The sequence below is a fragment of the Squalius cephalus genome (genome assembly GCF_949319135.1).
Source record: "Squalius cephalus genome assembly, chromosome: 21".
NCBI classification, from domain to species: domain Eukaryota; kingdom Metazoa; phylum Chordata; class Actinopteri; order Cypriniformes; family Leuciscidae; genus Squalius; species Squalius cephalus.
In genome coordinates, this window is record NC_137142.1 from 19,135,842 (window position 1) to 19,151,480 (window position 15,639).

At 40.9% G+C, this 15,639-nt stretch overlaps 2 protein-coding genes across 2 annotated transcripts in view; both read right to left on the minus strand.

Annotated features, from left to right (window-relative positions):
- Positions 1 to 15,639, minus strand: part of antxr1d (ANTXR cell adhesion molecule 1d) — a 32,200-nt gene that overhangs the window by 13,015 nt on the left and 3,546 nt on the right. The window contains exons 7-11 of the mRNA XM_079855399.1: positions 15,506 to 15,574; positions 15,305 to 15,385; positions 13,906 to 13,966; positions 1,947 to 2,045; positions 1,695 to 1,764 (exon numbers count right to left, since the gene is read on the minus strand). Of these exons, the coding sequence (XP_079711525.1) occupies positions 1,695 to 1,764; positions 1,947 to 2,045; positions 13,906 to 13,966; positions 15,305 to 15,385; positions 15,506 to 15,574 (380 nt within the window). The remainder of the gene's footprint in view (positions 1 to 1,694; positions 1,765 to 1,946; positions 2,046 to 13,905; positions 13,967 to 15,304; positions 15,386 to 15,505; positions 15,575 to 15,639) is intronic.
- LOC307149223 (uncharacterized protein) lies at positions 3,024 to 10,384 on the minus strand. Its single transcript, XM_079855398.1, has 2 exons — positions 10,299 to 10,384; positions 3,024 to 9,858 (listed from the first exon to the last, which is right to left on the minus strand). The coding sequence occupies exon 2, from the start codon at positions 9,595 to 9,597 to the stop codon at positions 3,820 to 3,822; it is 5,778 nt and encodes a 1,925-aa protein (XP_079711524.1). The 5' UTR covers positions 9,598 to 9,858; positions 10,299 to 10,384; the 3' UTR covers positions 3,024 to 3,819.

A 15,639-nucleotide genomic window follows, 5' to 3' on the forward strand; every position in this document is an offset into this window, starting at 1 on the left:
GCAGGATGGGGGATGGGCTCAAAGGGGGCACAACAGGATAAAGGAGAGGGGGGTTTGTGTGGAGGGAGGTCCAGTGACAGATCCATCTCATTTTCCATCAATCAGGAAGCGGCTGGCTCTTTTTGAGCACGTCTTCAGGAGGCCACTCAGTCACCACGCGTTTAGGTGACAGCACTGACAGCTTCGTCTCAAAAGACGTGGATGCAGAGGAGTAGGAGAGGGCAGACTTTGCCCTAAAATTGCCTTTTTATACCCCTCAAAAACTCAAATGGCTTTTTACAATTGAATCAGTTTATACATTATTTGACTCAATGGTTGGTCTTATTACTGTGTTATTACTATTACTTATTACTCCCAACATCAAAGTTTGCATAACAGGATGGAAATATGTTTAATTTCAAGAAACGCTACATTGGCTCTAATTAGCCTAAATAACCCCACCCTTCCTTGTAACTGGATTATAATGGAATGTTTCATCTCTGTTTTTCCCTTATAAGAATACATACCACATCTGGCTGACTTTTGAGAGACCCAGACTCTACGAGATCTCTGAAACCAAATAATGGTATGCAGACGTCATTCGCGAAATAAACATCATCTTAACAATATGAATAATACAATATAAATATTAGATGAAAAACTTAAAAAATATAAGTTTAGGTTGGAGAACTATAATTAGAAAAATAAACTGAAATGAATATAAGTTAAAGCTGAAAAATATAAAAATAAAAGCTAATTCAAAATATCGTTTTGTCTGAAAAGAGAGAGTGAGTCTTTCGTGTGAAACGAAAGAAATAAAAATAGTGCTGGTTTCAGTATCCGGATGAGTGGACTGATAAACAGTACAGTGTTGCCATGGACGATTGTGAAAATTAAGAAATATTTGGCGGATGTTGGATGGTGCAATTGACCAATCAGAAATCAGTATTCTAGAGAATTGTAATAAATAAATAAAAAACAATGCATTACATAATCTTGGGCAATGTTGTTATTACTCCACAAATGTGCATTATTATAAAGTTTACAACAAATATGGCCAAGAACACATCAATCAGTCACAATAGTTTTGAATGAATGTAAAACGCTGAATATTGATATGTCAACATCAGCTGCCATATAGTGTGTGTAGTGATGTATTAGGCTGACCAAGATAAAAAAAAAAATCCCTGTTTTGCTTAAGGTGGCATGAGACGCTCCTTCATTGGCATCTCAAGGAATTTTCCTGACAAGAACAAGACAGATGAAATCCTCAAGGTGTCTAGAGCCGCCGGTACACATAATTATTTGGAGGGCTCGCAGGGAAATGAGCCGCCAGCAGCAGCTCATTTGTTGTAGAAGGCCTGAAAAGTAACCTGTAGTCAGTCTCCGGGGCTCGGCTCCGGCTGATGTGGATACGGTCGGCTCTGTGTTTTAACTGTCTGTTCTTTTCTTTCTCAGCTCAGAAAACCACCGGAGCTTTGGGCTAACATGCACACTCACTAGAAACTTCTCATGCAGGTCAAGCCCATGGTGACTAATCTCTCAGAGAGGCTAATTATACGCTCATTTTATGTATTATACCACATGCCTGTTGTCTCTATGTGTTAGGGTGCGTGGAGATTGACTGATAAGAATAATTCCAAATGACATTGACCCAAATTTTTCAAGGGTACAAATGCATTAAAAAATAAAGTGACAGGATGAAGAGCACCTACTTTCCAGCCTCATTTATGATTGGCGCAGGACAAAGAAGGAGCGTATCTTCAACACTGACAGGTCTTTCATCTGAAAGTTAATTGCAAGAAAAAGAAAAAGGTATATTTTGATGACACTTTTTTTATTGCTATAAAAGAAACAGGCATATACATAGAGTGCATAGTGTTGCATACATTATTTTTGTGTTTTGTTAAGTCTTAAAAAATGTGTCATTGGAAACTTTAAGGGAAAAGTAATGTAATATTACTTACTCAGTGTAACTGTGTCATTGACTCTGAAACTGCACAGAACCTGATTGATGTTTCTGGCATGCAAAAATCCATTTCCCCTCACAACCACTTGGAAAGAATCTTAAAAAAACACAAATAATAATAATAAACATTTAGCTAAGTCCCTTTACTACATAGTGAAATTCCTCTGCTTCTTTTCCAGAAAAAAAGGTAACCAAAAAGTAGACTAAATACTGTTTTTATGTACTATTTATACTGAAATATAGTATGAAAAAAATTCCTACACAAGGCGGTGCCTGTTTTTTAGATCTTTGTCTCATGAAGACCTTTAAAAAAAAAATGGCATACTGTGAAATTATAAAGTGTGCTCAGCCAGAGGGCAGGTTTTCTTATATTTTTTTTCCACCCTTAACCTTTCAGGAACACTCAACTCAACTGGGCAAATGCATATGCTCCAGTGGTGCTAATAATAAAAGTGAAGAGGTTCACAAATCTCTTGGAGTCGTGTAGCTGGGGGTGCTACGTTGGTGGCCGACAAAGCTGGCTGGCTGACCTTTGAGACCCCCCGGGCGATGCTGTAGACCCTCTGACGGCTGCTAAGCAGCATATGTTAGAGAGAAAAACACCCTCACTTAGAACCTGTCTCAGCGGGCGTCAAAGGATGCAGAGCGGATGTGACCTTACTCGTGGCGCTGAGGGAGATTTGAGTGGATTTGTACTGATTCATCTCTGAATAATGCTACACTTTTAGAAAATGCTCTGGTTGTAAACCTTTAACATTTAAGTGTGTAAAGTTCACAGGATGAAAAGCATTCTGTGCAGTGTGCCATAAGGAAAGATAGTGGTAAGGAAAGGTCAGGAGAATATCACTGCTGTGAGAAATAACACTAGTCTCAGTTCTCTTCTGACAGTTTTTACACCAGCATTTAAAGTATCAAATCCTATAGTAGATTTTTATTTTACCTCCAATAGACACCTAAAAAATCTTTTTAAAAAGCCTTGAAGTCAATTTAACTTGCTATTCTGCCCTCGCATGTACGACGTCTGATTTGTACAGCTAGACAGATAGTTAACAGCAATGAAGAGAAACTCCAGAAGTCTTGTTGAGGATTTATGTTCTATCTTTTGTTCTCTTTTCTTCCTCAGTTTTATTTCTCAAGTTTTTCCCCATTTAAGTCTGTAAGACTGAAAGAGTAAACAGAAAATAAACATTACAAAAGTGTAAAGTCTGTTGTCTTTTTTACACAATCAAATATAAAGTTACCCAGTAACTCAATATGGATAAACAGTAGGCTATTCTCTATGTCAACACTTTACACAATAAACTGCATATGTTCTTACTGCATAGAAATTAAACAAACATCCTCAGTAACACCAAACTATCTGCTAGACTGTTACATGAATAATCTATATGAATCAACAGATGTAAATAAATCAACTATTAATCTGAGGCGAAGCGCCGAGGCTCGTTGCTGAGCGGATAAATCAGTGAGTCAGAAAACAAAGGCTTCAATCTAGAGCATATGCAATAAAAATGATAAGAGTCACGAACGTAATAACACACATTACTTAATGTAAACATATACATCATACAGAAACCACAATTCTGACGAAAAATTACTTACAGACAAAGATTTGACCAAACTCTGTAATGACGCAGACTCGTGGGTGATTTCAGCGCTATTGCTCGGCGAACACTAGGTCCGTCACTAAAACGGGTCCGACTAGGAAACAAACTAAACGCCAAAGGGCGGAACACTCCTCGCCTGGTATATTATTATACCACTATCAAGATCTTAATAACTCGAAGATTAATCAACCAAACAAATATACAATCAATCACTAATTACATTTATGAACAGTATTATTACGTATCAGAATGTCCATCATTTTATCAGTTCTTAGACATAAGAAAAACAAGCTCTGAGATGGGTCTGATGTAAGTTTTTGTTGTTCCTTGCCTCACAACTTTAACTTCAACCTTGCGGACTTTGTTGTCTTTGCTAGGCAATGTCTTTACCACAAGTCCAATTGGCCAGTCGTTCCGTTTAGCCTGACTGTCTTTCATCAGAACTACATCATCTACTTGTATGTTTGGCTTGTCATCAGTCCACTTGTGACGTTTCTGGAGAGTCACCAGATACTCCTGTCTCCAACGTTTCCAGAAGCTCTCTGCCAGACACTGCACTTGTTTCCACTGATTTTTGTGAAGATCCTTATGATCAAAGTCACCTGGAGGCGCTGTCACTGGAGTTATCTTTTGAGTGAGAATCATTGCAGGTGTCAATATTGAAGGATTGTCAGGGTCAGTTGACACTGGAATCAATGGCCTGGCATTAAGAATGGCCATAACTTCTGCCATCAGAGTCGTCAACACTTCATGTGTGAGGTGTTTCGTATCAGACCGCAGCAACATCCCTTCCAGAATGCGACGCGCTACTCCTATCAGTCTTTCCCAACAACCTCCCATATGGGACGAATGGGGGGAGTTGAAAGTCCACGAGCATCCCTGCTTGTCAAGGAAACTTGTCAGTTCTGGATCACTGGTGTTGAATTTTAACTCTTTGCACGCTCCTATAAAGTTTGTGCCTCTGTCGGAGCGAAGCTGTTTGGATGACCCACGGATAGCAAAGAATCGGCGTAAGGCATTTATAAAACTTGAAGTGGACATGGATTCTAACACTTCAATGTGTGTTGCTCTTGTACTCATGCATGTGAATAACACTGCCCATCGCTTACTTTCAGCACTACCTCCACGAGTGCGCCGAGTGACAATGCTCCATGGTCCGAAGACATCCAGACCGACATGGGTAAAAGGGGGTTCTGAAGTGAGTCTGTCAGCTGGTAGTGGTGCCATTTTCTGCTCCATAAACCTCCCTCTCAGTTTTTTGCAGGTCACACAGTTATAGATGACACTTGACACCAGCCGCTTACTTCCCACTATCCACACTCCTGCTGACCGGACGGCACCTTCAGTCAAATGACGACCTTGATGGAAAACATCCTCATGGTAATGCCTCACTATTAGAGTTGCGATGTGATGAGTTTTGGGCAGTATGACAGGATGTCTCTCGTCTCTGGGTAAGTCAGCGTTGGTAAGGCGTCCTCCAATCCGAAGGAGTCCATCCTCGTCGATGAAGGGATTTAACTTTCTCAGTGGACTCTTTTTTGAGAGCTGAATCCCATCTCCCAAACATTTTAACTCTTCTCCATAGAACTCTTGCTGGACACAACGAATGACGACTGTTTTAGCTTGCCAACGTGCATCAACTGCGTCCACTTTTTGAGTCTTGGAGTATGTTCTTGTTACTTGAATAAGTTTTGTGATGGCTTGCAGTAGTCTCGTCCAGCTAGAAAAACGTTCAAAGCGTGCTGAGCTGAACTGACCTTCTGTAGCTTTGGTGTAGTTGACAGCAACTTGGGCTCGAACTTCAACATCAAGTTCTGGGTCAACAAGATCAAAGCTCTCGCTTTGTGGAGGCTCACTGCTGCTTTTCAAGAATTCAGGGCCTGAGAACCAGTTAGAGGCTCTGAGGATGTCTACAGACGTGGGTCTGGTGGCGTGATCTGCTGGATTCTGTTCAGTGGCAACATACTGCCATTGTTGTGAATGACTTGATTTCCTGATGCGATTGACTCGGTTGGCAACATACACATGAAATCTTCTGGAGGTGTTATGGATGTACCCGAGAACAATCCTGCTATCAGTGAAAAATCTCACGGCATGCATCTCAATGTCCATCTCACTGCAGATTGTGTCCGCCATTTCGGCTGCCAGGACAGCGGCACACAACTCTAAACGTGGAACTGTATGGGCTGGATGCGGCGCCAACTTCGCTTTGCCCATAATGAATCCTACGTGGCACTGTTTTTCATCATTGGTGACACGCAGGTAGGCTACTGCTGCGATAGCCTGAGTGGAAGCATCAGAGAATAAACAGAGTTCTCGACTTTGAGATGAGACAAGAGGGATAGGCACATACCTTCTCTTGATGCTTAGCTTCTCTAGTTTCAGAAGAGACTCTTTCCACAACTTCCAGGACACTTGTTTGTCTGATGGGAGAGGATCATCCCAATCATATTCTTTGGACGACAGTTCTCTGACGAGAGCTTTTCCTTGAACAGTAATGGGAGCCACGAAGCCCAGTGGATCATAGAGGCTCTGAACTGTTGACAAGATGCCTCTTTTTGTGAACGGTTTCTCTTCGTGGGATACTTGGAAACCGAAACTGTCACTCTCCAGATTCCATATCAGTCCAAGGCTCCGCTGAAGTGGGAGAGGATCTGCACTAAAGTCGAGGTCTTTTAAGTCTTTTGCAAGGTCCTCGGAGGCAAATGCTGTCATGACTTTGCTGCTATTGGAAGCGATTTTGTGGAGTTTTAAGTTCGATGCTGCTAACATTTTTTGAGTCCTCTGTAGAAGATCAATAGCTTCCTCTTCTGTCGGAACCGACGTCAATCCGTCGTCCACGTAGAAGTTCCTCATGACGAACTCCTTGCTGTCTGTGCCGTACTCATCCTGATGCTCTTGTGCAGCTCTCCTTAGACCATAGATGGCAACTGATGGTGAGGGGCTGTTGCCAAATATGTGCACCTTCATTCTGTATTCAGTGATGTTATTGCTTAAGTCGTTATCCTTGTACCAAAGGAACCGCAAATAATCACGATGATCCTCTCGAACAACAAACGCGTAGAACATCTGCTGAATATCAGCGGTGACTGCGATGTTCTCTTTCCTGAAGCGGATTAAGACACCCAGCAGGGCATTGTTTAAGTCTGGCCCACTGAGCAGCACGTCATTCAGCGACACACCGTCATGTTTGGCACTTGAATCAAAAACAACTCTTATTTGATTTGGTTTTTGAGGATGATAGACCCCGAACAGAGGCAAGTACCACCTTTCTTGATGTTCCTCGATCTCGGGTGCTAGTTCTGCGTGGTCATTCTCAAATACCTTTTTCATGAACTCCAGGAAGTGTTCTTTCATGTCTGTGCGTCTGTCTAGAGTTCGTCGGAGAGATACGAGTCGTCGCAGAGCCATCTCTCTGTTGTTTGGAAGACGACGACGGGGTTTGCAGAACGGCAGCGGTGCTACCCAACTGTTCGCCTGATCCACATAAACCTCTTTGTCCATGATGTCCAGGAATGTTTGATCGTCTACAGACAGAGCTACTTTTTCATCATCAGGGTGGCTGTCGAAGACTGTGGCTCCAAGTTTTTCTGACTCCTCACCTTGGAATGCGCAGTCCAGACTTCTTGGTTGGTGAGTGTTTTTTCTGTTAAGTGTCTCTTTCACTTGAATTTTGTTAGGACAGGGACTTAACATGGATGTCCGTCCATTAGGCAGTGTGTGTGTCTTGTACACTCTGACACTGGGTGGTTTGTGAGCCCGGTCTAGACAAACATCTCCTACGATAACCCACCCGAGATCAAGACGTTGAGCGTAGGGGTCTTCATGGTCTCCGTTATACTGCTGCCTCACTTTATGCACTCGCAAAATATCTCTTCCTAGCAGGATAAGGATCTGAGCATTTTCATTGAGTGGTGGTATCTTATCTGCTACATGTCTCAGATGGGGAAAACAGCGAGCAATTTCGGGTGTGGGAATTTCAGTTCGGTCGTCTGGCATCATTTCACACTCAATGAGAGTTGGAAGCTTGATTTGGATCTTTCCATCATATGATTCCACCACAAAGTTCGTTGCTCTCCTCCCTGAGGTTTCCATAACACCAGAGCAAGTTTTTAATGTATAGGGAGATGCTTTTTCATAGAGGCCAAAGTGGTTGAAGAACTCAGGGCGAGCAAGTGAGCGATTGCTCTGGTCATCTAACACTGCATAGGTCTGAATTACCTTTCCTGGACGATCTTCTGGGTAGACTTTAACCAAACATATTTTACAGCAGGATTTGGCGTTGGTGTTTCCCCCACAAACCTCTGTACATTTTGACGTTACTGCAGGGAGAGTTCCAGGAGGAGTCTCGTGAGTCTCTTCCTCCTCGCCTTGATCTGCTGGAACTTCTGAGAACCAGGGTGCTGGACCAGGATGTAAAGCTGATGTGTGAGTCTTGCTGCCACATTCTCGGCATACTATTTCTTTATCACAGTCTTTTGCTCTATGTTTGGTCGAACTACAGCACCTGAAGCAGATGTTCTTCTCCCTGAGGTAGGTTTTACGCTCCTCTATTGGCTTGCTGCGGAAGGTACGGCATTTTCTGAGTGCGTGAGGTTTGTTATGCAAGGGGCATAGTCGATCTGGATCTGTAGCTCCTTTTTCAACAGAACCGGTAGGAGCTGCTTTGGCTTCAGGAAACACGCCAGTCTTCCTCACAGACACTGGTACTTTGTTGTTGTATTTTGTGGGTCTCTCTGACTTTGTTGGACCTGAGTAGAGAGCTTGAGATATCATGAAGCTAGGGTCGTTTCTAGTTTTGGCTTCAGAACGAATGAATTGTGAAAAGAAGGCGAAAGGTGGATATGAGACATGATAGTTTTCTTTGTACTTTGACCCTTGGGAAATCCACTTTTCTTGGAGACTAAATGGGAGCTTTTCTAAAATGGGGTTCACTCCACGTGACGTATCAAGATAAGCTAGACCAGGGAGGTATCCTCCTTCTTTTGCATATTCGAGTTCAAGCAAAAGGTCTCCAAGCTCTCTTAATCTCACATTGTCTCTGTTCGAGATTCTAGGAAATTCCTCTATCCTCTTCAGGAGTGAATGTTCAACTGCCTCTGGGGTTCCATAGGTCTCCTCTAGTCTTTGCCAAACCATGTTTAGCCCTGCAGCTGAGTTGTGGCTGTGTATGGCTCGGATTCTTTTTGCTTGTTCCTTAGACGCTGGCCCGAGCCATTTAATCAGGAGGTCTAACTCTTCTCTTGGAGTTAAGGTGAGTTCCTCAATGACGCTTTCAAAGGAAGTTTTCCACGCCCAATAGCTTTCCGGGTGGTCATCGAACTCCATTAAACCAGATGTAACCACTTCTCTTCGCATTAGGTATTTTGCGACATCTGGCGTGGTTGCTGTATGCTTTACAGAGTTGTCAGAGTCCCACCTCTGCTGTGCAGGCTGTCTTGGGTAAGTTGCATCTACACATGGATCTAAATGTCTCTTTTTCTGTGTCTGCACGGAAGGAACATTTCCAGGAGTATGCTGTGTGGTGCTCACTGATGGTTGAGATTTCACATTTTTAGGAGCTATTTGTGGGTGAGTATCTTCATTGTCGATTCTGAGATTACTCATTTCTTGTTTGACTGTCTCTACTGCAGGTTGTGAAGATGTGTGCATAGGTATGGGTTCTGATGCACTACTGCTGTGTTGCAAAACGTACTCACTTGTCCGTTGCGCAGCATTGGATGGCGAGAGTGGTAAGTCAATGTCATGACGAGAATCTATATCTGCATTTTCCACAGCAGCCACAAACACTGCTTCTTCTGCGGTAGCTGTAGCTGCCTCCTTTTCTATCTTCAGAATGTGCATTTTTGCCTTTAATGTTGCTTCTTCGACCATCATCTCTGCTTCTTTCTGAGCGAATGAAACCTGCATACGGGCAGCTTCGGCTCTGGCTCGAGCTCTGATTGCAGCAGAGCTTGTTGTTGATGATTTTCTACTTGATTGGGCGATGGATCTAGTCACCAAGGACTGATACATTTCTTCGTTGTTACTCCGTTCATCCATCCTGGTTGCTTGGATGACGAAGGGTCAGCAACGCTGAATCAGTATTGAGTGTTGAACTGCTTCGTGTTGAACTTGGTGTATTACTGTCTTCTTACTATTCTGCCCTCGCATGTACGACGTCTGATTTGTACAGCTAGACAGATAGTTAACAGCAATGAAGAGAAACTCCAGAAGTCTTGTTGAGGATTTATGTTCTATCTTTTGTTCTCTTTTCTTCCTCAGTTTTATTTCTCAAGTTTTTCCCCATTTAAGTCTGTAAGACTGAAAGAGTAAACAGAAAATAAACATTACAAAAGTGTAAAGTCTGTTGTCTTTTTTACACAATCAAATATAAAGTTACCCAGTAACTCAATATGGATAAACAGTAGGCTATTCTCTATGTCAACACTTTACACAATAAACTGCATATGTTCTTACTGCATAGAAATTAAACAAACATCCTCAGTAACACCAAACTATCTGCTAGACTGTTACATGAATAATCTATATGAATCAACAGATGTAAATAAATCAACTATTAATCTGAGGCGAAGCGCCGAGGCTCGTTGCTGAGCGGATAAATCAGTGAGTCAGAAAACAAAGGCTTCAATCTAGAGCATATGCAATAAAAATGATAAGAGTCACGAACGTAATAACACACATTACTTAATGTAAACATATACATCATACAGAAACCACAATTCTGACGAAAAATTACTTACAGACAAAGATTTGACCAAACTCTGTAATGACGCAGACTCGTGGGTGATTTCAGCGCTATTGCTCGGCGAACACTAGGTCCGTCACTAAAACGGGTCCGACTAGGAAACAAACTAAACGCCAAAGGGCGGAACACTTGCCATTCACAACTCACTGCACTTTCGTAAAATGAGGATATTCAACAGATATGTTAAGAAATACGACTTTATTAATCAGGAATCGATTGGATTGTGTAAAGTGGCCATTACATATCAAGATGTAACCAACTCTGAATGAGAGTTTGCTAAAATAAAGCCTAAATAAGCTATTGGCTACCATTATTCAATAGCCTGAAGTGACTATTTCAGTAGTAAGCTAACCCATTTCAGAGAAAGAGTTATTGAATTTTCATTAAAGTTGTGATGTAGATCTTTTTCCGTATTGTGGCGTACATTTGAATGAAACGGATTAACAAAAAAATATATATATTTTGTCTTCTGTCCATCAGTAGCTGATTGGATTGAGGCAGGACAGGCTGAATGTGATTTTGAAGTTGATTGTAATAGAGTAGTGTGTTTTAAGCAGACTAAATGATACATCATCAGGGAGAAGTCTGTCGTTTCACCAAAAGATTGAAAATTATGAGGTAAATTAAACAAAACAAATTAAACATGCACAGATGAAACGTTCACAATAAGATCATGCAAATAGATGAAATAGATTGGATGAATTTTCATTTCATGCCGATTTAGGATTATAAAGACAATTTTATTCTTTGCAATATCATGCATCTAAGAATAGATCACAAGACCAGGAGTGTGCATTTACAATGTAAACTGAATTCATTTAAATATCATGTTGACTGTAAAGGTCCTTCATCCAGTATATCTACATGAGACCTGGCGATTAACGAAAAGGCTGGTCACGGGAAAATCTGAGTGAAAAGAATTCTCAGCATGTCTCTTGTCTCATCATGGATCTACCAAAACAAATTCCACTCCCATCCGTTCCAATTAACCTGTCATTTCCTCCCTAATTATACTAATCCCGTCTGCCATGCAGAAGCCCCTCTCCACCCCACCTCTGCGTCTAAATTTGCCCAGCTCCCTTGCTCATGCCTGCTTAATGTGACGTCCATACAACTGAAATGGCTAATTCCCTTTAATTTTGGAGGCCGGGCATCAACATCCATGTCCTTTTCTTCCCGCGTTACTGTCAGACATGGTGTGTCGGGTTCTGACAGGACAGCGCAGGGGTAAAAAGGTCAACACTGGCTTGGCAGCGGGCAGCGCTGGCAGCGAGATGGTGGGCAGGGGCTGGTACGCTGTCGGCTCACGCCCGTTGTGCTGCACGGGAGAGCTGACGCTTCCCATCCACACCTGAGAGCTTGATGGCTCGGGCTGTTTAGAGCAGAGGTGCCACGTCCGAGCACGGACACTTCAATCACTGCCCGAATGGGGGGTGGGGTGCGGCAGAATCACAAGGGTTAATCAAAGCAACGATTGCTGTCACGTTTGATGGCTGGGCCTCCTCTCAAAACAGCGAGTGATGGCCTGTTTGCAGGCTGCACGGGCTGGTCACTTCTCATCAGTTTGATCGCTGAGTCTGTCAGACACTGGAACTGCCTCCACAGCACACTAAACCAAAACAAACCACTAACCACGATCAAATGAGTCCCGTGCATCTAATGAATCTTCGGCTAAACTGTGATATTTCGAGGAATATAGCACACTTACGGCTAATAGCAATTTTCACAGTGCATTACTTCAAGGATTGATTTAATTACACAACAATATGTTTCATTAATTATGACAATCATTGTCATGCAATGTTTCCATTAAGGATTATGTTCATTAATCTATGTATTAGTCTATCTATGTGGTTTGGGGTCATCAACAAAATAAATAACAAAAGATATTTGATATAGAGATAATTCACCCAATGATTTACTCACTGTCATGTTGTTCTAAACCTGAATGTATTCATTTTTTTCTGTAGAACTCAAAAGAAGATATTTTTTTTAAAAAAAACAATCTCTCAGTATTTTCTGTCCATATAATGGAAGTCAATGGGGTCCAATGTTGTTTTGTCTCCACTGACTTTCATTGTGTAGACACATTTTTCAAAATATTTTTTTTTTATGGTCTGCAGAAAAAGAAATTCATACAGGTTTGTAACAACATTTGAACATTTTTTGAGAGAACTATCCCTTTAAATCTAATCTAATACAAATAATGGGTAACACTATACAATAAGGTCTCATTTGTTAACATTAGTTAATGTATAACTAACATGAACTAATCATGAGCAATACATTTGTAACTGTATTTGTTAATCTTTGTCAATGTTAGTTAATAAAAATCCAGCTGTTCATTGATTCATGCTAGTTCACAGTTCATTAACTAATGTTAACAAATACAACATTTGATTTCCATAATGTATTTAACATTATTTAGTCTAACATTAAGATCAATAAATGTTGTAGAAGTATTGTTCATTCTTAATTCAAGAATGTTAATGTTAACTAATGAAACCTTATTGTAGTGTTAATGACTAATGACTGACAAATAATGACTGAAAGAGATAATTTAGATTTAAATTAACTCAATTAAAATCTTATGCAAAGGTAACACTTTAAAATAAGGTCTCATTTGTTAACATTAACGAACTATGAAGTGCAATACATTTTTACAGCATTTATTAACCTTTATAATGTTAGTTAGATACAGTTGTTCATAGTGTTCATGTTAGTTCACAGTGCAGTACCTAATGTTAACAGACCCAAATTTATATTTTAAAAATGTATTAGTAGATGTAGAAATTAACATTAACTAAGATTAATAAATGCTGTACACATATGTTTCATTAGTTTATTTTACAAATGAAAGCTTATTGTAAGGTGTTGCCGACGAAACAGTGTGAGTGTGTGGTCAAACTGCAGGGGTATTGTTGTTTTAACCATCATCGTTTGCCAGTGGTCACTGCATGCCCTCTCTCTCTCTCTCTCTCTCCCTCCGTGTGCTTCAAGGTTTGATGTCCCACAACATGACAGAGAACTTATTGTTAGGAATGCTCAAGTGAAATAAGAGAGCTGTGTTTTTTGCCTGGCTGGTTCTTCCTGGCCTAGTTTGCCACATCGGATCTGTTGTCTAGCCGAAGTGCTGCCGAATAACTGCGGTGCAGTTCCGCTCCGCCTTTACCAGTGAAATGCCCATTTGTTTAATTGGCTGCTGCTCAGCAGACAGGCCTGCCACATTGAGCACTGGTGTGTAGGCCAGAGAGGATGGATGTGGCTTGACATGACCTTATTAGCATGCACTTACTGCGCGAGAGTGCACTTACAGCGCCGTCTCCTTGGTGATGCGAACAGGCGGATTAGCTCTGCCCAGACATGATCAATTTTCATTTTCTGGTGAGTGCAAGAGACCGCAACTCGTGAGCCATCATTACAACGCTTAGGGCTTTCACAAAATTAGCACAGCTTTTTGTGTGTTAATGTTTGTGCACTGTCCTCTCATATTCTTTTATTAACAGCCTGATTTAATGTAAAAACCAAGGTGTAAATCACATTTATTTGTAATTATTAAAAAAAAAAAAAATGAACATGGCAAGTGCAGAGGTGACTCTTACCACCAGCGCATACACTTGACGGCTCAGCTGCTAAAATTTCAATGCAGGATTTCTTGATGATCTACAAGAAGAATGACAAAAAAAAAAAAAACAGTGCTTGGGTGATTAATAGTCAGACAGACCTTAGCCATTTAAAGGAGCATTCACATTCTTCAACCAAATTCACTCCCAGATGCAAACTGACCTACTAACTGGTAATGCTGTAACATTACTCTCTGTGACGTCAGATCCAGACTCTGGATCACAAATCCAGTCACAAGTAGCACGGGTATATTTGTGGCAATAGCCAACAATACATTGTTATGGGTCAAAATTATCGATTTTTCTTTTATGCCAAAAATCATTAGGATATTAAGTAAAGATCATGTTCCATGAAGATATTTTGTAAATTTCCTTCCGTAAATATATAAAACTTTTATTTTTGTGAGTGAATGCAGCACAATCGCGAACATAAATGGACAACTTTAAAGGCATTTTTCTCAATGTGTCGATTTTTTTGCAACCTCAGATTCCAGATTTTCAAATAGTTGTATCTCAGCCAAATATTGTCCTATCCTAACAAACCATACATCAATGGAAAGCTTATTTATTTATACAATAAATAAATTTACCCATGTGACCCATGTGACTTGGGATATCTCCAAATTGCAACATTATATCTCGCAATGTGACTTTATATCTTGCAATGTTACTAAATTCTTGTGATGTGACTTCATAGGTAACACTTTATTTTGGTAGTCCACTTTATACATTGTACTAACTATAAGTAACTTTGCAACTACATGTCAACTAACTTTCATAAATTTGCAACTACATGTCAACTATCTCTCAGTAGTAGTAGACTGTTATGTTAGGGTTAGGGTTCATAGAATAAGTTGACAGTAGGTGTGTTCGACCTGAAGCGGCGCTGCACAGACCAATCGGTGTATGACATCAAATTACCGCGAGAGCGATTCGAAAGCATTCAGAGCTGCTCTGGCGGTACTTTGATGTCATACACCGACCGGCCTGCACAGTCGCTTCAAGTCGAACACACCTATTGTCTCACAACGTGACTTTATCTAGCAACTTGACTGTTTAACTCACAATGTGACTATATTTAACAGTGTGACTTTACATTAACAATGCAACTTTATTTCATATTTTAAATTTTTCACTTTACTTTTTTAATTCCACACTGAGGTGGCTTCCGTCCTGGTCCCTTATATTTCTTTTGACAAAAATATCTGACTCCAACTGAGTTAAACGGTTGGCATGGCATCCATGTTTGTTGATAACAGCCACGAAATGCCAACTCTTGCCATTTTAAAAGTGACTGCTGTATTCCGTACACACGCAAAGGGATAATTTAGGTGATTCACTCCCTCATGGACAGAGACAGAGAAATAGAGACACTTACAGAGTCTATCATTCCTTCAAGGGCCTGGAATCCTCCAATAACTGGGAACACATGCTCTATGGTGTCTGCAATTGTGGCCAGCTAAACAAGCAATACAATATAGTCAATACAGGTTAACTGAGACTACCCCAGAACGGAAAAGTTATTATGGTTCAAATCTGAGGCACAAAAGCAACTCATTGTACAATGTTGTTGTGTTACCTGTGTCTGATTAAAGTCTTTTACACCCACACAGTATACAATGGCTCCCAAAGACCGAGCTCTCTGCGCCTGCACATAGACGGGGAAAACACAGTCAGCTCTATTACTAAGCAAATGCCACTGTCAATTACACA